This window comes from Cataglyphis hispanica, chromosome 24 (assembly GCF_021464435.1).
Source record: "Cataglyphis hispanica isolate Lineage 1 chromosome 24, ULB_Chis1_1.0, whole genome shotgun sequence".
NCBI classification, from domain to species: Eukaryota; Metazoa; Arthropoda; class Insecta; order Hymenoptera; family Formicidae; genus Cataglyphis; species Cataglyphis hispanica.
The window spans coordinates 1795211-1821410 of NC_065977.1; the positions used below are offsets into that span (position 1 = coordinate 1795211).

Consider the following 26200-nt stretch of genomic DNA (forward strand, 5'->3'; position numbering starts at 1 on the left):
ATATTTGCACGTTCGTTGTGCGCGATCGGTGTCACCGGTTTGTCTGGTCGCGAAAGAAGAATAGGGGAGGAAAGGCGGAAGGGGGAAGGGGACGGTGATAATTATTCGAGGCGAATCTAGCGCTTGATGACTTATATCTGCCTGTACATAGGCGGGATATTTCGTGATTGAGAGAATATCTAAATTCATGGATTTTCTTTATTTATCTAATATAAATCCATTTGACATCGTACGAGAGTCATGTTTAACGAGAGAGAAAGAGAGAGAGAGAGAGAGAGAGAGATAGATAAATTTTAAATATATATTTTTAATAATTTGTTAATATAATTTTCTCACATTTTTTTTAATGAACTAAAATGAAAGTTGTCAATTTTTAATAATATATATATCTTTCGATTAAAATTAGCGTAGTAATGTATTCTGATTCTGAAAAATATATGAGAGAGGCGAGTGGCAATTTTCGTCTCTCGAAAGTTAGTAGCTTGAAAGCGCGATATCATTCCTTTCACATGCCGGATCGTTTAATTAGTCCAATTATGACCAATAACCAGTGCTGCGCGCCAACAAGGTTGCGCCGGGGTATATGCGCGTTCAATGAAACGTCAGCGGCCCATAAAATTGACTGGTGCGAGATTTTGTATATTTTTCACCGCGCTGAGCGCGTGCGGTTTTGCAGCTATAATCCGTATTATATCGTCAAAGTTTCATCGTATATAGGAAGCCTCGTTGATAGATAGCGAGTTCAAAAGATTAATAATACTACTAAAGAGAGATTCCGCAGGATTAAAAGGAGGAAGATATCGTACAACGTTGTTATAGATTGCCTAAAATAGTCGATTGGTCCGGATAATGCATGGAATATCTAAAGGATATTTGCTCTTAAAGTATTTTTATACTTTTCCTCTTAGACAATCTTACTTTTTCAGCATTCTAAAGCTCTGTTTGTGCTCCAGCTACGCGTAAATAGTTAATTTGGAGATTACGTCTTGTCAGTATCACGCTCGCGCGCGCGCTTCGATGTAGAGCGAGAGCGAGATAAACGCAAAGCCTGGAATTTCCCCGGGTATCAAGATCGTCAGCAATTTCGAGCGGAATTGGACTGCGAAATAGTCGATGGTGAAGGACTACGTTGGTCACCGCTGTCAGAAGCCACGCGCGATATTGCGAGCGTCGTTCTTTTTTTTTTTTTTATCCCAAAGAGAAATTTGTCGATCGTCAAGCTTTGGCTTCTATGTTGGATAAAAAAAAAATATTTCCCAGCCGACGCGAGCGAGCCGACAGATTGCAATATCGCTGGCGCAAGAGCGCCCGCGGGATCCGCGTATTTATTGGGAGGAAGACGAGTCGCACGCGCGCGCCAACGTTATCGTTATTATTATCAATTTAAACAGATCCCGAGATCAGTATCGGCATAATTATGCTCGGTAATGACTTGTAGGTTAATTGAGTATCGGGCCGGATCGATTTTCGATAATCCGTCAAAGAGGAACGCTTCAACCCTGGCCTAATATCGTCGCCGGCGTGGCTAGTCTTGAGAGTGAGAAAGAGAGAGAGAGAGAGAGAGAGAGAGGCGGAGAGAGCAATCAGATCGCGTATTATCCGCTTTATTCCTCGCGTTTGCATATAGGAATTGTTTATCCGTGCACGTGCGCGGTACAACTGTCCGTAAGCCGATGAACGTGATTGTATCAAGGCAATGAATTAACCCCCGTGCCACGAGGTTTATTCATTGAACCCTGCCATTTGACGGAGATTATCGAGCGAACAGCGAAGTATTATGCGGCTCATTCGTCTCCGTCATCTCTTTATATCGCGCGAGGAACGAACGCGAGCTTAAAACTTACGTTGTCTCATAATTTTCGAATTGCTATCTATTTGATAGCGACGTGTACTATCCGAGTAACATCTTTTTAGCGGAGCACATTTCTCGGGAATTGTGTAAACTGTGGGAATAATCGCGTTTGACTTGAAAGATGAAGTCGCGATGTACACTCGTCCGTCAACTTTGTAATCTGTCATCGGCAATTGTGATGATCGTATAATTTCAAGACACGCAATGCAACCGGACGAGTGATTGATGTGTGTCAACCTCACTGTTACACGGACACAGACGCGCGCAATCAGTGGCCGATTCATTAATATCAATTTGCAATTATCTCGCGGTATTTTGCGAGGTAATTTTGAATTTTACTCGAGATGCCTTCTCATCGAAGGAGAAAGAACGAGATTGCAGTTTAGATCACTGTTCGATCAAATTGCAATTCTGATTTGCAGCGGACGTAATTCCGACGCGGAAAACGTAATAACAGTGCACCCTCTTCACTCTCTTTGTTCTCCATCCTCACGCGTTTCTCCTCTCATTCTCTCTCTCTCTCTCTCTCTCTCTCTCTCTCTCTCTACCCTCCCCTTCTCGCTCTTGGCTTAATCCGTCGCGAGGGCTAATTGAAAAAAATGCAATATCGCCGTCTCAGCAAAGAAAACGTAGTATATGATGTTAACGGTTTAATCGATTCATCGCGTTCGGTCATGATTCATGCCTACTCGGAATCTGTTCCATCGCGTTTAGACGTTGACTTGGAGCTTTTTAATACTTAGATGATGACTCGCGCTTTCGATCATTCTCCTTGTGATCGTAAATGCTACGCGAGGAAAGAAAATTTATTTACAAATGTCCCAGTCTTGGTCTCGCTTGCACGGGCTACTTGCTGCGCACAGTTTAGCAGATCCGTATAAACAGATGATGTATTGCGACACATACGCAATATCTTTTATATTTACGAAACATCTTCTAGCGAAAAATTAAAGTTTTAAATTCAAAAGTACGAGAAAATTTTGGACCATATGATATTGAAAGAGAGAGAGAGAGAGAGAGAGAGAGAGAGAGAGAGAGAGAGAGAGAGAGAGAGAGCGAGATGAAGAAATGAAAAGACTTTGATTTTTGATTTTTTAAAATAAAAGCATTGGACAATCTGTCAAGTAGCTGATGTCAGCTTGTTTGCAGTCACCGGTAGAGCTTGTGACAAAATGGTGCGTGAGTTGGGAAAAATGAGAGCGTGAAAAACTTCACGGTACGATTTCAAACGGATTGGCCGATATCCGTGAACGCGTGTATGCTTTTGTGGTGTGAAAATAAAAGTAGTAAAATAATAATATCTCGGTGTGAACGGCGAGGCGGTTTTTTCGGATTTCAGTGATACGGCTCGACGTTTGAAACGTCGGTGTTCTACGTAACGTCGCTGTCGACTGCGTCTTCGTGCGTATGGAAAATGCAGTTGCATTTCCAGTACATTGTATAATGCATTCAAACACACGCATAATAAGTAAAACAATGCATATCGATATAATATCGATATAAGCCAGGTCACAAAATCTATCGCGTTCATCCTGCTTCTCTCTCTCTCTCTCTCTCTCGCACGTATCCCTCATAATTTTCTAGGAACACTAAAAAATGAAGCGACAGCTTATTTATTCCTATCATTATTTATTCTCGCGCTATTTGTGCGTAATCACGAATCTCATGGGACGGAAATGAAAGTTTGGAAGAAAAAAAAAAAAAAAAATAAATAAATAAAACGCACGAGAGATGCGTAAAGAATCGGACCGAGGATGAGAAGCGCATGAGAGGGGGAGGATGAGCGGGAATAGCGAAGTGGCGACTGTATTCGAGCTCTTCATCGGATTGGTCAACACCACCCCCTTCTCCTCCCGTTAACCCCGGACATTCATTCGGGGGTGAAATAGGATCGGGCTGCTCGTATCGCGCAGGGAACACTATGACTCCGTTCCCAATAATAGGACGATACAATCATTACCTTCCCTTCTCCTCCCTCTCTCATTCTTTCTCTCTCTCTCTCTTTTGCGTGTGTTTGGGGGAAGGGTGACGTGAATTTCCCTGGAAAACTACCCTTTGCTTGTCCCGTTATACGAGCGCTCTTCAGCGCGCGTTCGGACCGGACATGACGTTACCGTTGGAAAAGCTCTATGAATTACCTCTCATCCGCTTTTCGATCCTTCATCCCTCGCGGCTCGGAATTGGGAAACGGTCATATCTGTTGAAAAACGTTGAACTTTTACGGCACACTCGCGATTAACCGCGTGACGAATATGACGCGCACAGAGGATTATTTCATATTTCAATAGTTTGGATATTTTAAACGGCGACATGTGACATTTCATGTTTTTTTATAAACGTTCGAAGTACAAATGTGTGGACAAGGAATTTAATATATTTTGCAAATATATATATATATATATATATATATATATATATATATATTTATATTTATATTAAAAATATGCTTTTGAACAGCGCTGCAGACTTTTCGTCTATAAAGCGCCTCATGCGCCAATTATTCCGCTTGTGTTCGGTGTAAGTTAATTACCAGGCCAGTTATTAACGTGCTTCCGCGGAGCGTGTGTCGCGTTTTCTATCCGCAAAATTTGATCGCGGCGCACCCGCAGAATCAGCATTTCCAAATCCGGCAACATTAACTTCGTCGCGATAACGCGATAATGTGATGCGATGGCACTTGAAAATGACGATGTTACGTCGATACCGTAATGAATGATTAGCGGCGGTCAGAACAATCGATCGATTAATTCGCGGAAAATGCGATCGTTCCGCGAAAGCTGCCGAAACGCAATCGTTGACGAGCATTTGATAAGCGATCGATATCGGTTCGAGTTCATTTCGGAATGATTCGAAATTAATCGTGTTATTGTCCGAAATTTGAAATTATCGAGTCGATTTTTGCTAATCTATTAACGAAACGAATATAATGATATAGCTGCTAGGAGGGAAACGGGGAGCGAGTGGCCATCAATGGAAATTTATTTAAACGTCGCCCTCTAATTGGTCTACCTTATACCAAGCAATGTCTTCGTCTCTCTCGTGACATATAACGAGGCCTGAATAAAACGAATCCGTTTTCGCGCCGTATGCGCCGTTATGTTACGTTACGTAATCGTGACTATTTCGAATTTAATAACGCGCCTCCGTAGACGAGTGCTCGTTGAATTAATTGCGTTAATTGATTGTTGCGGTATAACACGCTCGTGCCGCTCCGCTCCACTTTCTTCTTCGTTCTCTTCATAGTCGAAGCGAGATCTGGATCGGAAAAATATCGTCAAATCGATTTCATATAATATTGAATATTTGATCAAGAAAATTACATATTATTGATATTAATTAATTAGATATTATTGGAGAAGCATTACTACAATTAAAAATTTTATAATAAATTCCTAATCTCTCTTTATATCTTGCAACCTTATTACTTATCAAAAATAGAATGTTGGTCTTCTTTATCTTTTTTGAAAAGATGCGTAGATCATTTGCGTAGATCCAATTACCTTTGAGGAAGTAGTGGAATTGCGAGTGAGAGAAAGAGAGAGAGCCATCGCTCTCTTTCGCCGACATATCTTCTTTTCTCGCTTAGACGCTTGTACATTGTCCTCGACGTGGTTGTGGCTGGCATGTCGCGCAAAAAGTAGGGCAAAACCAGTCCGGGCCGACTTGTGTAACGACGTTCTCCTGCGCGAGCCAAGTCTCGTGCTCTCAAGGATAGGACATTTATTACGACGACTACCGACGACACCAACAACAACTTTCTCCGACAGGATAAATAACGAGACAACCGGCAAAATATTTTAGCCGCGAGGTACGGTTGAGTTACGTGTCCCCTAAGCCTACGTGGCTTAGGAGACGCGATCGGTTCCCCTTTTCGTTTCTCACTTCGTCGCAATAGTGAGCTACCATCGTGGATTTGTTGGGTAATCCGCGGGGTCAAATATTAATGATTCGACTCGTTTATCTCGAGGCCGAGACCTCGTAACGACGGAAGTCCGCGGATATTGTCGACAATTTTATCTTGACCTACCTATCTTAATGATAAATAATGTATAATGCTGAATGTTACGAGTTGTTATTAAAAATATTTGTTTTGTTGTTCTCTCTCTCTCTCTCGCTTTGATTTTTTAGATTGAAAAATAAAGATTGACAATCAGTTTGGTAAACAGAGTAAAATGTCGACGTGCGTGGAAACTCGCATCTCCCGAAATGTTTAAACTCATAATGTTGATGATCCTTTCTTGGTCTTCAACTTCCGTTTCTAGTGGCCATTTTCACACAGGCGGCTTTATTAGACAGTAATGCTCTCACATGTTCCTAATTGGAACAAAGTTTGGAACGCCGACGTTAATACACTTATTTGTTTGTCGATAGTCCTGGCGCTGGGCCTCGTATGTAATTTTATAACTTTGCTCTAATGTCACATTAACGACGAAGCGAGAAATTATAAATTTCGGCATCAAAGCGAGCGCTGTTACTACCTAACGAGGCAACGGAGATTTCATTACACCGGGGCGCGAAGGGCTCACCCGGCGTAATCGGATTCGGCCGGAGGAATTGGGGCATAATTTTCGGAAATACCCGTGACCGCATCTGCTTTATCAGTTCGATATTTCGCAATTTAATGGATTACATAATTCATGAAAGCTTATACCGCTATAATGGGTCACTTTCGAGTCTTCCTCTTCAATGTCTCCCTAAATATGTTGCCTGTAATTTCACGATCGGAAATAAATACTGATATTTATTAAAAATGAAACGAAGAAGGATGATTGAACATATATATATATTCTACTATTTGACAGTTTTTTACAAACTCCGCACATTCGAAGATTTACGAGATTATAAATTCCTCGAAACTCGCGAGGCCGTTTTAGACTGTCCAGCGGAGCTAAGGAATTATTCGGCGTAAAATAAGCGGCAGTTAGTATTATGAGAATTGCTTCTTCGACTTTTGTAAAGCGCGTAACTGCGGCAGGTCGCAGGAGAGGCGTTTGAAATCGCCGAGTCTCCGGGGCCAACCGCACCATCCCACCATGAATTCATTCGCACCCTCATGAAATTCAAAGCAGTCGTTACGCTCCTGGCACAACGACAACGAACGAGTGCGACAGGGCGAAGGGGACGAGATGGGGCGCGGACGATGTATAGTATAATGTGTATGTACGTCGTGGTTGCCTATAGCCTGCATCTCTCTTCCTGCGCGCGCGCTATATTCGATGTTTTATTTATAATTTGTTTATCTCATCATCTGCTTGGACCCGCCGACTTGTGTATGTAACGGTGTCTGCACGATCCCGCCGAGTCTGTCAGTGATTCTCGCGCATCCGTCGAAAACATGAATAGTCAAACATATATCTTCCTTTCTCTCTTCTCGTTATACCTACCTAGCTACCTACCTTGCCGAAACTTTTTCCGCAAGCGAGTTACAGCCAATCGGAATGAACGGATGAGGAAAATAAACTTCTGCGAGCGAGGCTTCTCGTCTCGACACGACGACGAGAAAGCGCCGGCGACGCAATGTCATACGTTGAGATGCAAAAATTGCGTATTTTAAAACTCGCAACACGGTGTCACCAAGCAGAGCGCAAATAACGAGGATAATAATTCATTTTTTTTTTTTTTTTTTTCCCTCTTACATTTTCAACAGCGCGATCAACAACGAATAAAATATCGAACGCTGTGGGATAAAAAAAATCGCGTGACACTTGGATGGATTGGAAATCAGTTAAACGTTCGAGAAGACCATTCAGTTAATCCTTCGCGAAATATATATTGTACGTTATATTGATAGATGCTAACGAGCCTTGATATCCGGTCGATTTAAAATTTTAACACTCAACATATAATTATTAAATTTTCAAGCAAATTAATGAACATTAACTGCTGGGAGAATTAATATTCGAACGTCAAAGCGCTTAGATAGATTTAAGAGAGAAAGAAAGAGAAAGGTTTAACATGAGAAATGATGTCGATAAGGCGTTAAGTGGTGCATAACAAATCGCGTATCAGATATGAATGTGCTATTCCGCCGGAAGCATTCGAATGACACGGTCTGACATTTTCTCTCACTTAAACGTGCAACGACGTAATGAAATTCGAGGACATACCTTATATAGTTTCAGTCTGTCAATTAGAAATTATAAACAACTTGCATAATGAATTTAGCAATTCGAAGAGTAGAGATAATTTGCATTATCGAAGCGGAGAATTTATTCCGATTCGCGTGGACTTATGTTAATTAAGTATCTTTTTTACATAATTTAACGAGTATCATTAAATTCTGTTAACACCTATTTTTTTATAATGTAAAAAAGCTTTAATATTTATAAGAATATATACATTGTCGCATTCAAATATTTATTTATCCAGAAATCTCTCGTTTAAATACATAATCAAAATAAATGCATTGATGTAATTCAACGGAATGTGATGCTGATATTTGCATTCGTCAATAATCCGTTCCGTGAACCGTGCTACGATTATTGATAGATCGAAGCATTCGTTGGGTGTTCTATGTTGAATGCGCTCCCGAGACTGATGCATTCGATCTCGAAAAGTTCAAATGGATGAATAGCTACTGAGGTCAAGCGAAGGGTCGCGAAATCGCTCTCGTGTAAGTACGCGAGTCTAAGGAGGTCGAGTGCTAGCTCTCCAGGTCCCAGCTTCTGTGATTCCTTGCGGGTGCCCCTTCCTTTCCCCCTCCATTCTGCTTCCGTGACCTCCTCCAACATGCATTTCTTCTTTTCCATCTTAATAATTGAGATGTAAGATATCGTAAGTGAATCTTTTGACGTAGCTGATGTAGTAAAAACCGTCCGTAGAGTGGGAAATTAGTTTAATTTTGTTTACAAATCGACGGATGAATTTAATAATAATTTTTGATTGTTTTATTTGCCTATGAATGGTATGTAACTCGGTCGAATAAAACTGTTGATTTAAACTTTTGATCAGATTGTTTTTAAACTAATGGATAAACGCAAAATTCTGTACTCGTATGTTTGAGATGAAGGTAAAATAAAATATGGGATAAAATCGAGTTTAGCTCTGAAATGAAACGTACATGTAATAGAAAGTATCATTTAACGAAACATTCTTTAAATCGGCTTATCATAGATCTCATCCACTGTAATTTAACTTTACTACATACAATGAAAATAAATCTCATAAACCAAAATTTTCCATTTGTAAATTAATCTTATCTTTATTACGCTGTATAACTGATATCCAAAAGATTAATTTATATGTAAACGCGCGCATTGGGTAAAGATATATGAAAAAAGAAAGTTGTTTAACAACCAAGTGAATAATATTTTTATTAAATTTCTCACAAAGTTGTACAAATAAAATCTGCAATATATATTATTTTGATTATGTATATTATATATATTTTTTTATTATATATATCTTATATATATTATTTAATATGTTATCTGTATATATTTAATATATATTGAATCTATTAATTCATATGAGAAAAGATATCCATTGTATTCATAATTCTTTTCGCAGATAAAAAAAAATTGGACATTTTTAAAATCCAATTATTTTCGTTTGTTAATCACGCGATTGTTCATCACTTTGTAATCATTCTTGATAAAATCAGCGACTCTTTCGCCGATCATATTGACCACAGCGACAGGATTACCGGTGACCACCTATTGAAGAAAATAATACGTGTTAATTATAATTTTTAAACAATCGGAAGCATGTTGCGTTGAAAATATTTGGTAAAAATTATTTGTCCATCATGTTGAATTAATTTCAAAATAATCATAAACTAAAAACAGAAAGAACGACATTAATCGCTTGTAATATTTTGTATTAAAGCCTCGTAATAATGAAGGGAAAAAATGCTATTTACCTGCGGCATAATGGACATGTCGGCTACTCTCAATCCATCTACACCATAAACCTTGAGATCTGGACTAACAACCGCCATGGGATCCGAGGAGGGTCCCATTTTGCAAGTACCGGCTTGGTGATTTTCGGGCCGAGTGTTATATTGGATTTGACAATCCCAATGATCACGGTCATTTTTTTTATACTGCTCGCATTCCGGAACATTTTCATTTATTATATTTAAACCATATTTTTTCAATGCTTCCGCCTTCGACAATTTTAAGATCTTTTGAATACCCTCGTAAACAATATTTCTGTCGATCGGCTCTGCCAAATCGTTACCTCAAATGATCGGAGGGTCCAAAGGATTGTCCGATGCAAGTGTGATTCGACCTGAAAATTATCTACGTTTAATTGCAATAAGCAGAATTATCGTTTCTTAGAGAAAATTATAGACATTTTTTAGAAAAAGGAAAAAGATTTAATTAACCATTTTCAATTGCTAAAGTAAAGAAAAGGAAAAAAATCACTATTTATATTATCAGAAGAATATTTGCCGTTAATATTTCTCGCTGTTTAAGACACGCGCGGATTATATAATTATACATTTACCTCTACTACGTGGCTGTAAATTCACGGAGGTAAATCTAATGGTTTCTTTATCATTGTATGTTATCAAGTCTGGAATCCTATCGCTCGTGTTACAGGTAGCTTGATAGCCAGAGAAAAAGATTTGAATGTCCGGATCATCGTTAGTGGTGAATTTAGACGCCAGGATTCCAGTAAGTTGAGCCAAGCCCGTTGATGACATCGGGCCAGTTTGATTGTATAGATATTCATTGGCATTATCAATATTTAGCTCGTCTATTATCTTTTGATTGGTATTGAAATCTATGCCGTACGACTGGTGATTGTGGAGATTCTCGCCGACTCCCGGCAAATCGACATATGTTTGTATCTTTAAAGATTCCAAGTGATCCTTGGGCCCGATGCCCGACAGGAGCAGAAGCTGAGGCGAGTTTATCGAGCCAGCCGAAAGAATCACTTCCTTTCTCGCACGTACATTGTAAATACGGTCATTCTGTGAATAGAAAAGTCATTACGTGTTTAATGGAGAGACAATCGCGCGTATATAAAAATTGGAAAAAAAGTAATCTCTTACCATACGAAAAGTGATTCCCGTGGCTGTCACTTTCGACTTGGATTTTTGTTCTAGACTGACTTTTAGCGCAGTTGCGTTCAATGCTATGTGCAGATTTTGGCGATTTCTGTGCGGCCATAAGTAAGCTCTGGGAGTGCTTAGTCTAACGCCGTTTCTACTTATCGTCTGTGCGACGGTGAATCCCAGTATATCCGGGCCCACCAAATCTTCGGTAGTTCCAAAACCTACTTCTTTCGCCGCATCCATTACGTCCCAAGCGAATTTCGGCTGCCAGGGGAATCTATTAACGAAAGTCATCAGCGAGTCTAATTCGTATCTATAGATCAATTAAAACGGCAGAGAACTGCCGGGGAACGTTAAAACTACTTGACAGTTCTAAATCTGTATTAAATATAATCCATATTTAATGAATGTCGGATCGACATTTATCGTCAATTAACATTAATTGCGACATGGAATAAAATAGATGCGGTATTGGAATATTTTTTTAATAATAACGCTAAATTTTAAATAAATAATAATAATTTAATAATAAATTTTGGATATTAATTTTTATAATTAATTATATAATAAATTAATAGAATTTAATAAATATAGAGAATTAATAAATATAGAAAATATAATAAATATTAAAAGATAAATAGATAGGCAAATTTGGTAATATCATTATATTTATCTCACAATAATTTTATCTTGAATATATGTTGAAAAACATATATTTATTTCGATATATTGTAAATTGAATCAAAGACAAAATATTGTGAGAAAAATATAAGATAGAGAAACATATAGCAAAACAGTTCGTACCTTTCAACTGTCATCGGTCCTCCAGTGCCGTGATCCTGTTTCCGTACCCTTCCAATCTCCTTATTGTCTTCCGACATTTTGAAATACGGTAACACCTGACAGATGAAAGTATTTATTAATAATATTTTGCGCGATACTGATGATCTACGATCGATGACAATTCCTTGGATGTACCTCTTGCCATGACCAGCCTATATTTCCCATTTCAACCCACTTGGCGTAATCCTTCTCGTGGCCGCGATGGTACGCCATACCATGATGGGAAGTGCATCCGCCGAGATTCTTGCCCCTCGGCCAGCTGCAACTGCCGTTGGTACTCAAGCACGAATGCGATTCGTTGGTGGTTTTATACTTCCAATCCAAGTCCGTGTCTGCAAACGCGAATACGATCGAAAATTAATTGAACGCGAATGATTATCTTGCCAATTAAAAAAAGTGCAAAGACGCGTTACCGAGAAAGATTAGAAAATTGCTTGGTACTTGTGTGTTAGCTGGTTCATCCGGTCCCGCTTCCACGAGGAGTACAGACCAATCCTCGATCTCGCTCAATCTGGAAGCTACGACTGATCCAGCTGCACCACCTAAGATAAAAACGAAAAAACGCAATCAAAATGATGAATCAGCACTCAAAATCCCCAAATCATTTTTTTTTTTTTAACAAAAAAATTAATTTGACTTATTCATTTTTGATTGTCGTGATGCAATCTCTAAGGATAGATTTTTAAATTAATAATCTTGCGTTTGAAATAATATAACAAAAATGTCTCGATTAATATCGAGCAAGATAAGCGGGAGCGTTGTAATTATATTTACATTAATTATCTTACCTCCAACGACAATAAAATCGTAAGTATCGGACACTTTTGTAACAGGCGTGATACGCTCGCAAACACCGTTAATTATTGTGCTATAAGTAGTTAACATGCTCAATATATTCAGAAATAAATTGGCGTTACTGGCGGAGCAGACATCTGTCATTGTGAGTCCACTTACGAAGGGCGACGAACATGGTGGTTGCGGTATCTGATAATCAAGTATCTGATACCAAATGTCCGTAGGACTTGATGACGTACTCTATAATATCGGGATAAGACATTTAATTCGTACGAATACATTGCAAGATTAAGAATTTTAGTTTCATATGTCGTATACAATGTTCTATTATTATGCAAATAATTCAACATGTTGGAAAAATAGATGATTTTCTCGATTAAATATAAAATTATATAATTTAAATATAAATTATAATATTTATGATATTTATAATATTTATAATATTAATATTTTTTTTTACTTTTATTTTTTTAATTTTAAAATATTGGAAGAAGTTAAATTGTGTGAGATGAAAGAAATTTTTCGACACATTTTTGTGATATTATCCTATTTTTCGTAAAATTTAGAGATATTGATTTTGTGTTCTGATATTCTGATATTTATTTTTTTTCTCTTCTGTTTATATTTACGTGTCTGTGAAGTTTTCTGCGAAAAATCATCAGTACGACACTTTTTCACTGAATGTCGTGCTAGGCGTGAATATTAAAAATTTATTAAAAATTATTAATTGCTGGAATATCGCTCTGAAATTGCATATACATGCTGAACTTAACTAGAACTATCGGGAACTCTTGCCAAAAAATGATAAAATTTAACGCGTTTTAGAGGGGAGAATGTCGTGCTAGATTCGCGAAGTTAACACGATGTTTTTTCAATTTCGATTTTTTAATATAAGGAATGCGGAACATTTATTTTTATCAGAAACTATAGAACTATGAAAAGTGCTATTAGAACTCTTAATATTTTTTTGAAATTTGTAAAAGGTCGTGCCAACTTCACAGACACTATATTTACACGAAACTGTGCATCTGCAAGATACAAACATACCATTTTTCGAGAGTGCGATTATCTTCAAACTCGTAAGCAGAATTGCCCGTTTCGCTCAGTTTTTACTCCCCAATTGCTATGCTCTTTTTGGTGCTGCTTTCTTATATAGGTACTCGTTGTTTGTATATATGCGCGTATGTATGTGCACGTTTCGCGGAATATCTAGTGATTAACTTCAACATAAAAACGATGATAATAGCGACGCTTGTTAACGTGATTGTCACATTTATAAATTGCCGCACGTGGTATCATTGCGGGTAATTGATGAATAGTCAGAGAAATAGCGCACATAAAATAGATAACTTCACTGTCATGAAGTATTCATTATCCTTGACTCCATTTCTTATTTATTTGCATTTCGAAAATTGAAAGCAGTTTTGAAAAAAATCTTGAACGAAAGTCCGTGCATTGCACGTAGAAAATTTTGCAGATGTGAGTTTATTAATGTATCAAAATTTATCAAACAGCTTTTAGAGATAAAAATTTCATCTTTTTATACAAATATATATCTGTTTTTGTTTTCAAGATTTTAGCATTACATTTATATAATATATCATGTTACATACGCAATTCATAACAGTGTTGTTTAGGAGCGCGGATCATCGGAAACGGATATGAGTTATATTCCATATTTGATATCTGCTATTAATAAAATTTTGTTTATTTACAGTTATTTTGATTTATACTTGCGCACTCTACAAGCGGCCGAGCTATCTATCTCTAATCCATATTATTTTCTTCACATTTCTCATTTAACAATATTAACTATTATATTTTTTTTTGCCTACTGTGTACCAGGATGTGTCTTTGGTCATCATTTCAGATAGGAGATATATACGAATAGTATAATATATATATATATATATATATATATATATATATATATATATATATACAGAGCTATTAAAGATACTAAAAAGTATGTATATATATATATATATATATATATATGTATATGTATATGTATAGCTTTTATATATATATATATATATATATATATATATATATATAAGCTAAAAGAAATTATTAATATAATACGAACGTTATATCATAAACTTTTTTGTAACTCTATACATAGTGTACGCATAATTAATTAGACAATAGGAAAATTTTAAATAATTAATCGTAACAATAACAATATTCGTAAATTGTACGGAGATCTGTGCGCCTTTACTGTGCGACTATTTGATCATAATTGATCTATTGAGAGCCGGGACATTATCTGTGACACACAATCTTAGGAAATTATTAACTGGAAATTAAAAACATGGCGATATAGCGAGATTGTCTTCAGCTGTATGACTCTCTCTCTCTCTTCAGTGACAACAATTGCACGTTGCGATGTAATTTCGAATCTTACGAAGAGTCCTCGGTGGCGCTCACGCCGACCTTCTTAAGCGCTGCGGAAAATGGGTCATAAGAGACTAGATAGATCGTGGACGCCCGGTTACCATATAGCCTGATCCCAGTCGATGTACTTGATCCCCCAAAGTAATAGATCCAGTGAACTGTCGATGGTCGTGTGGGAACTATGGAAACATGGTAAATTGCTGGTGACTAATGATTCTTCCAAGGGCTGAGTTTCCATAACGGGCTAGGAGGTGCTTTCCCGTACCATTGTGTACCGGCAACGCCCCAGTCGGACTTGATGTACGCGGCCGCCTTTTCGCCGATCATCATGGATGGTGCTGCCGTGTTGCTGGACGTTACCTTGAAAAACAATTCCCACATATTTTTATTCCTTTGTTTACACGTGAGTCAGAATGCAGAGAAGTCTCAACGAATCGAGCTAGCTTTACATTTACACAAAGATCCGAGATAATGAAATAAAACCAGGAGGAAATACGATAGACATGCTCTAAGTCGATGTCACATACATGTCGTACGAAAATTTACTAATTCATCATTTTACGCCGCAAAAAATGCCAATGATTTCTCGATTTGAATGCTTGCAATTTTGCAGAAATTTATAAATCGTATAAATCATATAATCGAGAACGCATCGACGATATTAGGAAAAATATTTACCTGCGGCATAATGGATGCATCGGCCACGCGGAGATTTTTGATGCCATAAACCCTCAATCGGTGATCAACAACGGCCATGGGATCGTTCGGCGGTCCCATCTTGCAGGAACCTGCCTGATGATTCTCCGGACCGGTGTCCTGACGAATGGCGCAGGCCCAGTATTCCTTGCTCAAGAACGGATATGCGGAACACGCGGGTGACGGTCTGTTGCTTAGCGTCATGTTGTACTTGGCCATGGCACTGGTGCTGGCGAGAGACAACGCGATCTCGATACCCTCGACGAGGACCTTCACGTCCATCGGGTCGCTCAGATAATTTCCCCGGATGATCGGCTTCGCGAGGGGATCGTTGCTCGCGAGACGAAGATTTCCTAGAGGACACGTTCGCGATATTAATCGGTAAGGATCGATATCCGCCAAGAAAATCAATGTGAATGTTAATTAATTAATTTGTTAAAATTAATTAATTTTCCAACAAGAAATTTACCACCTAATTAATATACCTGAGTATACCGGCACACACTTTTACGATTAATTTACAGCTTACCCTTGCTACGTGGTTGCGTCATTGTCGGCGATATGCTGATACTGCGACCGTTGTCGTTTATAACGGTGCCGACGTCACCGGTCGCGCAGGCCGCCTGATAACCGCCGAAGAACATCTGGATATCGGGATGGTCCGGAGTCGTGTAAATGGACGGCAGCATCGCGGTCAATTGTGACAAACCCGTCGATGCCATCGGTCCTTTCTGAAAGGCGACATATTCCGCGGCAACCGCCCAATTCAGGTCGTACAGATTCGGCTGATCGATAGTCCATGATAAAGTGTACGACACGTGATTATGCAGATTCTCCCCGACACCTAAAGCAGAATGTAGAATTTGCTCTCATTTAATTCGTCGATTTCCTCGCAATTCTTCTCGATAATCCGCTGAAACGTCGGCCGAACTCTCTTCCTTCCGATAAATTACATTTTATAGAAAAAGTTTTATGCTCTTTAAAGTTTTTATTGAGGCGCACGTTTCAACGTGGAATTTCACTACTTATTTATTCAGAGAAACTATAATGCAGTCATTCTTTTTAAATAAGATGCTCTAAGAGACTCGAAACTAACCGATCCTCTTCAAGCGATTACGTAATTAATCTTACGGCACAGAATTCTCATGTGGTTCTTTATCGGAGAATTATTGCCTCTTCTAAATAATACATTGACGTATTATAACGATATTCATCGTTATGAATGACTTACGCAATGAATGGATCGTTTACCTGGAAGATCCTTGACGACCGTGACGTTCACCGCCTGCAGATGTTCCTTCGGCCCGATTCCAGAGAGCAGCAACAGTTGAGGCGAATTTACAGCACCACCGGAGGCGATTACTTCCTTTGTGGCGCGGGCAACTCGAAGTTCACCACCCTGAAGATGCGTTCATTGAAACTCACATCACCAAACTCAGCGTCATGCTTCGGAGCGCGAACTTGATTTCGCGCTCTAAGTGCCGGTAACCGCTTCGGCAAAAAGCAAAGTTTCCCGATGCGTGAGAGCAAGATATCGCTAGATATTGTTGACTTCGTCTATTCTTGTTTACATTTTGCAAAATTCAGTGAAGATGATAAATTAAACTTAGTCGCTAGCGATAGCTTGACTTTTATCACACGTCCTCGGAGAGCGTGCGAGAAATACACGAGAATCAGGTTTAGTAAATCAATTCGATTTGCACACGAGAAACTTATAAAATCTTTGTGATATCCATGAAAGTGACTTTATTACGTGATATCTTTGTACGTGGATATTAATTGTTGTTTTAAAAAAACTGATAGAAATGGGATAAAAGATATATGATGTTGACATCCATGAAAGAGACTCGCGTCGCGTGACTTGTGCGAGCGCATGGCTACTCCTAGAGAATTATTATTTATTTTTTTTTTTTTTTAATACAGATAAAAAAGCAAAAAATCCTCGGAACATTTCCACTCGTGCATAATGCAAGTTCTTCACGCGTGACGTACGTTTTCAACGTATTAATAGAATTTGCGGCAGAGTTTCTCCGCAATTCTCGACCGCATAAAAACCTCCTGCTCGCGATATCGCGACAAATGACGTTTCCGATAATATCCATGAAAATTTATTCGTCATGCGCATGACACTCGACAAATGTATCTAAAAATAATATTATCGCAATAATGTAACAATTCTCGGATTTTCATATTTTTGGCACGTATGTAGACAGATTTGTCAAGACGTTCGCCATTGCTCTCTTTAAAATAATAATTAACTAAAGAAATTCGCACACAGATGTTGATATATAAATTATCGTTGAGAATAAGGTAAATCTAGATATACTAACTTGATAAAATTGGACTCCAACGGCCTTCTGATTCTCGACGATGATCTTCGTGGCGGTGGCGTTTAGAGCGATGTTTAAATTACGTCGGTGTCGGATCGGTCGTAGAAACGCCGCGGCGGTACTCACTCGAACGCCATTTTTGCTGTTGGTTTGTGCTACGGAGAATCCTGTAAATTGGTCGCCATTCAGATCCTCGCTTATCGGATAGCCTCTCTCGGCCGCCGCCGCGAGGATGTCGTCGGCGATTGCAGGCTTCCACGGAAACCGTTCGACGGTTAACAAACCGCCGGTTGAGTGATACTTGCGACCCACCCGATTGATCTCCGTGTTGTTCTCGGAGCACATGAAATACGGCAGCACCTAACAAACAATACGCTACTATTGTGTATCTCTATCTCACTCGCGAATGTATCTCTTCAGGTTTCTTGCCTCGAAATTAAATTTTTTAAATTAATAATTTTTCTCGTTTTTTATAAAACTGCAAGATTTGTCTATAGATCATAACTGGGGAATATGCTAACGAATATACTCCTGTTTAAAAATTTTATAATTCGAATGATGGCATTGACATTGAGGCGGCAATTTATATTTTTTTATCTTATGTCATAATATGTCTAATGATATAAATTTTGGAATTTAAAAAATTCATCGAAAATGTTTGCTTTTAATATCTAATTATTTCTATTCAAGTGAAATATTCAAAATAATTCAAGACAGATTTATGGGATCTTACGTCGTTCCAACTCCATCCATGATTTCCCATAGCCGCCCAATTGTCAAAATCTTTCGCGTGACCCCGGCTATACATCATACCGTTGTGGACGGACGTTCCGCCTAGATTTTTACCGCGCGGCCAACTGCAGGATCCGCCAGTTGACAGACAAGCGTTCATCTCGTTCGTGGTTTGATACTGCCAGTCAATGTCAGTTCCTATCGGTAAAATTGTCAGATCGTTTAACATGCGTAAAGCTCGTAACTGATATAGATCGCAGCTGCTTTCGTAATAATATAGATTCCAGATGAGCACTGCAACCATTTCCATCTCCCTTTCTCTCTCTCTCTCTCTCTCTCTCTCTCTCTCTTTCTACTCGAAATATTATATTTTAAATAAGACATGACCTCTTTTGTGTTAATTTTTAATTTAATTTTCCTCACAAATTTGTAACTAATTTTATATTAACTCATTTGAACAATCGATTAAATTTATATATTTAAATTTATAAAGAAAGTATATAATAGTTACAGAATTTGAAATTTAAAAATACATCTTTCTAAATATAAGAGAGATTTTAGAGACGCTAATAGACGATAAAAGATTAATTCCTATTAATTATTTTAAATAATTTGAGTAAAATATTATTTTAACGGTTACTAAAATAATTAAAGATAATTATAAAGAAATCAAATAAAAGATTCAAAATTAATCGCGTATAATATCAAAAGTAAAAGACTCTAAATATAAATATTTCTTCCAATATTCTTCCAATATCTCCGACCGACGAGATAAGAATCAAAACTGACTTTTAGACTAAAGCGATACACTCGATGCATTTTAAATGCTCATTATATCGTACCAAAGTCTGAATCTGTAGTATAGATAAGGTAACAGAGCGGCGCTCTGTGGTGTATACGAAAGGTTCAATTGAAACTTACCCAGAAACATTGCCACCATACTGGGAACATCGGCACCCGGTGGCTCGTCCGGGCCGGCTTCTAGCAACAAAACTTTCCATTCGGGTATGTCGCTCAGTCGAGACGCCACCACGGCACCGGCTGATCCTCCTAATTCCGAAGCGACAAAAGTCATTAAAGTCCTATCGTTATTCAGCGCAAACTGTTGTTACTCTGAGAAAAATGCATCCGCGCAGAGGAGGAGGGGCAGGGGCAGGGGAGGGAAGAGGGAGACTACAATGGAAGAAACGGGAATGTTGTTAATTGCATTCGCCGGAAGGAAAACATCTGCGCGACCCTAATTAACTTTTTTAGAGATTAGATCCATCATCGACCGATAAATTACGAACTACTAACTCTCGTCCCTCTTCCTTGTATATTAATGATAGGTGAGTTCGATTAATAATAGACGCGCGAAAGCCAGGAAAAGAGTTCCATGCGTCCGATAAGAATTGAAAAGTCAACAAGGTAATTACTGAGTTGATGTAAAAACGTAGAATACAGTTTCGAATTCTTATGTTAATTAACTATTCCCGGATGTACGCGATTTGGCGCTGGTGTTTATTAATACGATCCTATCTATTGCTACGAGAAGGCGTATTGGAAAGCTAAGGTATTTAAGGCCTTGACAATGGCTGCTTTGCTTTTGCCAAGAGCTGCGTAATTATACCTTTCACATACGTATTTTTGCGCGCGCTAAAGACTTCGATGAAATTGCTCTTTTTTCCTTTACTTTTAATTTTATTACACAGTACAGTGCATTGTTGTTTTTTTCAAAATCATTGCATGTATTATAATAATATAAAGTATATTATATTTGCGTATGAGAATCTTTATGTATTTCAAACTTAATATTTAATTTATTTTTTTTTTTTTAAACATTTCCTCTTTGATCGACATGTTATTTTTAGCTTTTGCACTTTTCATTAGATATTACGAGTTAGTTTATATACATGCTCGTTATTTTACTTGGTACGTTACTTCAAGATATGCTTTGATTCTTTTTAGATAATACATTTTATCTTAATGCTTTCACAATTTTATGCCAAGTAAGTAAATTGCTAATTTGAATCTTTCAAAATACTTAAAAATATTTAAGAAAACAGACACTCTTGTAAGAGAGAAAAAGAAATCGCTAAGATCGCGTGGTCAGTCGAGATTTGCAAATGTCACCGTGACGTTCGTTTGAAATGGTCACACAATCGATTGTACAGACATTGTATATCTATATAGGTACAATATAACGCAAGAGCTTACGATGACGTTATATGACATAAAAATTTATTAACAACATTGAAATAATAAATCATTTCGTGTATATCGACAATACGTATGTAGAGAGTGACGCGCGGATGGTTCGCACGTATTTTTATTTTATTTTTTCAAATGTTTGATTAATTGGACAATAGAGATTATAACTCAACGATACCGATATCGATACATGCGTCGCATGCGACTCGCATAAACGCATACGTGCCGGGTCTGTCGTTTACATCAAAATCGCGTTAATCGAATTTTACTTTCCCGCAGATATTACGGATTACAGGCAGGGATATTCTAATCGAGAAATTCAATTAGCATTTCCGCGTGTGTATTAAATCGCGTTACGGCAACTGCCAACTTGCGTAATACGATTTACTCTCTCTCTCTATTTTGTCGATCGCGCATAATTACGCCCCATGTAAATCGGGCTCGCGTGCTGACGACTAAATACGATGTGATTTCTTTTCCAAGGCTAATCTCCTTCGTATGAAATATACGCGAAATATACACAGCTGTTTCACAACTTCATTCCTTAGCGAAGAACACATTGCGCTTCTCGTAAAACTTTGGACTTTATTGTGTGACACCGTTGTGTAAAGTCATTCTTTTATTGATAAAACTAATAATTGTCTGAAAGAAAAGAATTTTTCAAACGAGAAATCCTTTGTTATTTAGACAGTGGCTTATTTTTTACGACAAAAAAAAAAGAATTATAATAATTTCATAAATGGAGATCAGAAGGTTCGCGTTCGCGGAAGTCAATCTGCATTTCGGGCATAAATATCCGGGATTTGCGCGCGTTGGTTACGCTATTTGCATGACCCCGAAATTGATGTAATGAAAACCTTTCCGGTTGCACGTAATGGTATACCTGATAACAGGCGTTATCGAACAGAGAAAAAAAATAATGTGTTTCCCTGGAAGGCAAATGCGCTCTCATAACTTGCCCATATGATGTATCGCGCTCGCATACTATATCGCAAGTTTTATATAACGCACGAGATAATACACGCGTACATATAAAGTGCGTATAATGATTTATACAAAAATTTACTTTCCGAGCTTTTTAGTTTTATATTCTCGCTCCTCGTGAAAATGTCGAAAGTTTCGATTTGAAATGGTAATTATTTTTTCACGTTACACTATAACTATAGCTTCTATTACTCTCTCTCTCTCTCTCTCTCTCTCTCTCTCTCTCTCTTTTCTTTTTGATTCTAACATTTCTATTTACGCGCTAGATTTCTCGTGAATTATTAAACGGACGATAACATATACGGATGAGAGATGGTTGATACATATTCAGCAAGATTATTTCCGTAAGTGAGTTCAAGACTGTTCTTCTCCTTATATCCATGAATTTTATATATTTATAATGCAAGACGGATAAATATTTATTCAACCACAGCCCCTTGTGATAGCATGGCGTTCGAGAAACTGCGGGTGTTTAAATTATTTCAAAGATAGAACCTATGAGTTTATCGACTGCGCACAGTTCTCTTGCGCGATAGAACGCAATTTCTCGCGATCTCACTTTTCCTTTTTCCGCTCCACAGAATGCATTCGCGATTTTTCAGTCGCCAAACGCAACGCAACGTGTTGAAGAGGCTCGATACTTTATAGAAAAACGGATTACGCTCCCCTTCTTCTGTAGTCGTCCATAAATAGAAAAAGATGAAAATAGAAAAAAAAAAGATTTTTCACGGAAGAAAAATCCGGTAGCGATTCGCGCACCAGATTCGTCTCTCCGTAATTAGTCGTCCGGTCAAACTTGACGTTGCGGAAGAAACGGGAGCTCTCTCTCGCTCTCCCTAAAGAATTCTCATTTATTGACGCCAAGTCGGAACAAACCAGGAAGAATTTCATCTGCGCTAAATCAGCTTAACGATGTCTATAATTAGCTCCTTTATGAGAACTAATTTGAATTCAGCAATTAATGGCGAAATTGCTTTCGGTTCCGGACGTACTTCAATGTATGTATTTTAAGTAAACAGGCGTGAATAGGATTTATCTCGATATTCCATTGTTTCAAGGATTTAATTGTTTACGTATAGGATATGCAAATAGGTGCATTATTAATTAAACCAACTGTACTATATGTCAATGAATATTTAGAGATAATTATATGAAGACAAAAATATTGAATAATTTACAGCAACTAATTTACGTGAATGCAAATATCTGTATCTGAAAATTCTAAATTTCTTTAAAATGGGAGAGAGAGATAATTCCTTAGTTTAAGTCATTTTTTTTTTTTTTGTTCGAACGTACAATCCAACGAAGAGCGAGGAAAATATTGATTTAGGGAAGATATGTTGTTTAACGAGCGCGTAAAAATCTCTCGTTCGAACGGTAAACATTTCCCTCATTGCACATCGAAATTGTTCTCCGTTTCTTACGTTGTCGCAGATCGAACCGCTTTACGGCGCAGCAGCGCGGAAAATAGACTACGGTCCGATTCGCGATCGTTCTTTCGGCATTCACGATTTGCCCGCGACCTCTCTCGCAGAAAGAATCGGTAAAACGGTCACGAGCACAGCCACGTAGGTACAGTTTTTTTGACTTTTTTTTTTCCGCCTGATTTTCCGCGCGACACACGCTCGCGCGTTCGTGAAATGTTGGAAAAAAATATCATATTCTCCCGACGCGTGTTCGCGAGTTGAGATGATATCTTATTGTTGTTAGCTATTTCGGTTGCGTGCACAGTAATTTCCTCTCCGTTTGTCGCGTGAAATATATACGCCACCGAGGCAATACACGGCTGAGCACACGCTGACAGCCTTTTTATAACGAGTACGTTCGTGAGAAACGCTGGAAGATATAAGTGGAAATATGACGTTTGAGAGAGATAACATTCTAGCTTTGTGTGATGTTGGCCGAAACACCAGCTGGAAATTTTAATAGAGTTGACTGGCAACGACATATAAAGAGAAAGGGAGAGAAAGAGAGAGAGAGAGAGAGAGAGAGCTCGATAGGAATATGGGATAAAGAACGAAATGGAATTTTCTCTCTTGGACTCTGATTACTTTTATTAATCTGTGAAGGCCAGGAAATAGATGCACTATCGAAATTGCAAGCCAAAACATGGGTGCTGTTACTGTATGTTTATATCGTTGTTTACTTCAATATAATTAATATTTGTAATTAGATATATATTACTTGTGTCTCTTAAAAAAATTTTAGATAAATTAGAATATTACTATAATGTACAATTCTTTTTTTTTTAATTTTGCGTTGATTTGTTAATGAACAATTTTTTATTTTTTCTTGGAAAGAATTAAGGACTAATGATTTATTATATTTTAATGAAAACGTCAGAATTGTATTTATTATTTATTTTAATTACATATCAAAGCTTGCTCTCTCCGCTTTCGTTATATTTACTCTTCTCAAACAGAGAGTTAACCCAGATGTGATAATCGATTTTTATATTTGTAATTGCATTTTTAATATTTGTATTATGTTATATTTATATTAGTGTATTTATATTTTATAATCTATTAATATATTACATATTACCTAGGGCGATCTAAATAATAGGTAATTCTCATAATATCGTGCCCCTATATTAATTATTAAATTATTACTAACTAACATCCAATATTAAACACTACGCTATTGAGTTGGTAAATAAAAATGAGGTTTGTATAGTGTGTATATACCTCCACTTACAATAACGATCTCCGATAATATGTTATTATATTTCGTGCATAATGACGGGAACGATAACGGGACGGGACATTCACCGAATAATTCCGATATCGAGCGGTCGCGAGAGCAAAAAGCGTGCGCGTTGCGAGGAAAAACGCGATGACGGGGAACGAGGGGGACAGCACGTCTAATTTATGTGTCGCAATGCGAGCGTTTCTCGGCTTGTTGCTTTCATCGGAAAGAGGAGCGAGGGGGCAGAGTGAGACAGAGAGAGAGAGAGAGAGAAGGGAGAAAGAAAGGAAAGGATATACTTGGCTCTCCCGGGTTTCTGAATCCGGTATCCGCGATAATCCGCGAGTCCGATAATTCCAGCGTGTAGTTCCGGCTGGTATAGTTTCTTCCTCCTGCGAGCTTTTTCACAGCTCCTTCCACTTCCTCTTCCCTCCGTTGTCCTCTTTTCCGCGACTGTATTCGAACGGGACGCGCGATCGCCAGGTGAAAACGGTTTCGCCTCTGCAAAAACGATTCGCTCTTACGTAAGCGCCTGCATATACGCACCTGCTGAAAGGTACGCGGCGCGGGCGAGACGGGCGGAGCGGATCGCACGCGAACTGTCACTCTCGTGCTGCTATGTATATCCCTCATCGTATCTCTCTCTCTTCGCGATTTTTCCTATAGACGGCGATTGATTTCTACGATTGGAACCGTGGAATACGTTTACTGTAGATAATGCGCACATTTCCCGATATACTTCGTGCTTGGCTACAAGGCGCAAGGTCCGGAAGAAACATTTTAACGCCTTAACGCTATTCTTTCATCACGGTTTGTTTTGCCGCGAATCGTGCCAGTTATTATTCCCGTTTCCCCGATCTTTTATACGCTCCTTCCCTCGGCGCTCCTTCGCAGCCGGACACACGGTTTACTTATCGTTTTAGACTGTGTTACGCTGCAACCGTAACGCGGGTTTGTCGGTCAAGGATCCCGCGATTTATCGCCGCGCGAAGAAGGTATATACATGCTGCTTCACGTATACTACACCGCACTACTTTCTATTAATTTTATCGCGGATATTCCGCTTACAATGCATTCCCCGATAGTTACTTTAAATGTGCGGCTGTAGGATTGGAACTCGAGCAAAGTCTTTCGCTTTTTAAATTTGATTCCAAATTTATTCAATTCCATCAAAATAACATCTCCTAACATGTCTCCGTATATATATATTTTATCCCGTGCTGTGTCAATCATCAACATATACGTTAGAAATGAGCCGCAAGTGAGACAGAGGTTTGCAATTTGTATTCATCTAGGAAGTTAGGAAACACAAGCCTAGCATGTAACACGTGCGTTAGTGAGCGGAACGTAATTATGTATATATCGAGGCAACTTAAATATTATTTATAAGGCGTGAATAAATAATGAGAATCCGCATCGGCGGGATAATAATATATTTATAACACTACCGCAATAACGTATCCGCGTTATCCGTCGATCGCATACGTGGAATATATAACGGATACGGAATTTAGTGGAATTATATTAATCGGACTTAAATTAGAGAGAGAAAGAGTGAGAATTTGAGATCTAATATTTTTTGCGTCGAATATTTTAAACATTTTTTGCAAAAGGACTGCTAATTAAGCCGAATACTTGGAATTAAGTCGCGGATAATGCAAATAATTTTGCGGATACGCAAACGACGAC

General features: G+C 38.2%; 3 protein-coding genes across 9 annotated transcripts in view; 1 reads left to right on the forward strand and 2 right to left on the reverse strand.

Moving 5' to 3' along the window:
- The window catches only part of LOC126858056 (nephrin-like), a 344534-nt gene that overhangs the window by 86505 nt on the left and 231829 nt on the right, over positions 1–26200 (forward strand). The gene's annotated exons all lie outside the window — the stretch shown is intronic.
- On the reverse strand, positions 9235–14421 carry LOC126858063 (glucose dehydrogenase [FAD, quinone]-like). The gene is given in 9 exon segments (XM_050608076.1): positions 9235–9507; positions 9714–10084; positions 10304–10772; positions 10854–11133; positions 11661–11755; positions 11835–12031; positions 12113–12241; positions 12488–12734; positions 13542–14421. Coding segments are annotated over 9 exon segments (1905 nt in total). The 5' UTR covers positions 13545–14421; the 3' UTR covers positions 9235–9393.
- LOC126858062 (glucose dehydrogenase [FAD, quinone]-like) overlaps positions 14563–26200 on the reverse strand; it is a 36146-nt gene continuing 24508 nt past the window's right edge. For 2 of the 3 annotated variants that reach the window (XM_050608073.1, XM_050608074.1), the window contains exons 3-10: positions 19571–19699; positions 18651–18847; positions 17918–18277; positions 16839–16986; positions 16117–16431; positions 15570–15940; positions 15157–15251; positions 14563–15070 (exon numbers count right to left, since the gene is read on the reverse strand). In XM_050608073.1, the coding sequence (XP_050464030.1) occupies positions 14989–15070; positions 15157–15251; positions 15570–15940; positions 16117–16431; positions 16839–16986; positions 17918–18277; positions 18651–18847; positions 19571–19699 (1697 nt within the window). In that variant the 3' untranslated portion in view covers positions 14563–14988. The remainder of the gene's footprint in view (positions 15071–15156; positions 15252–15569; positions 15941–16116; positions 16432–16838; positions 16987–17917; positions 18278–18650; positions 18848–19570; positions 19700–26200) is intronic. The other variant, XM_050608075.1, reaches the window with a different exon arrangement.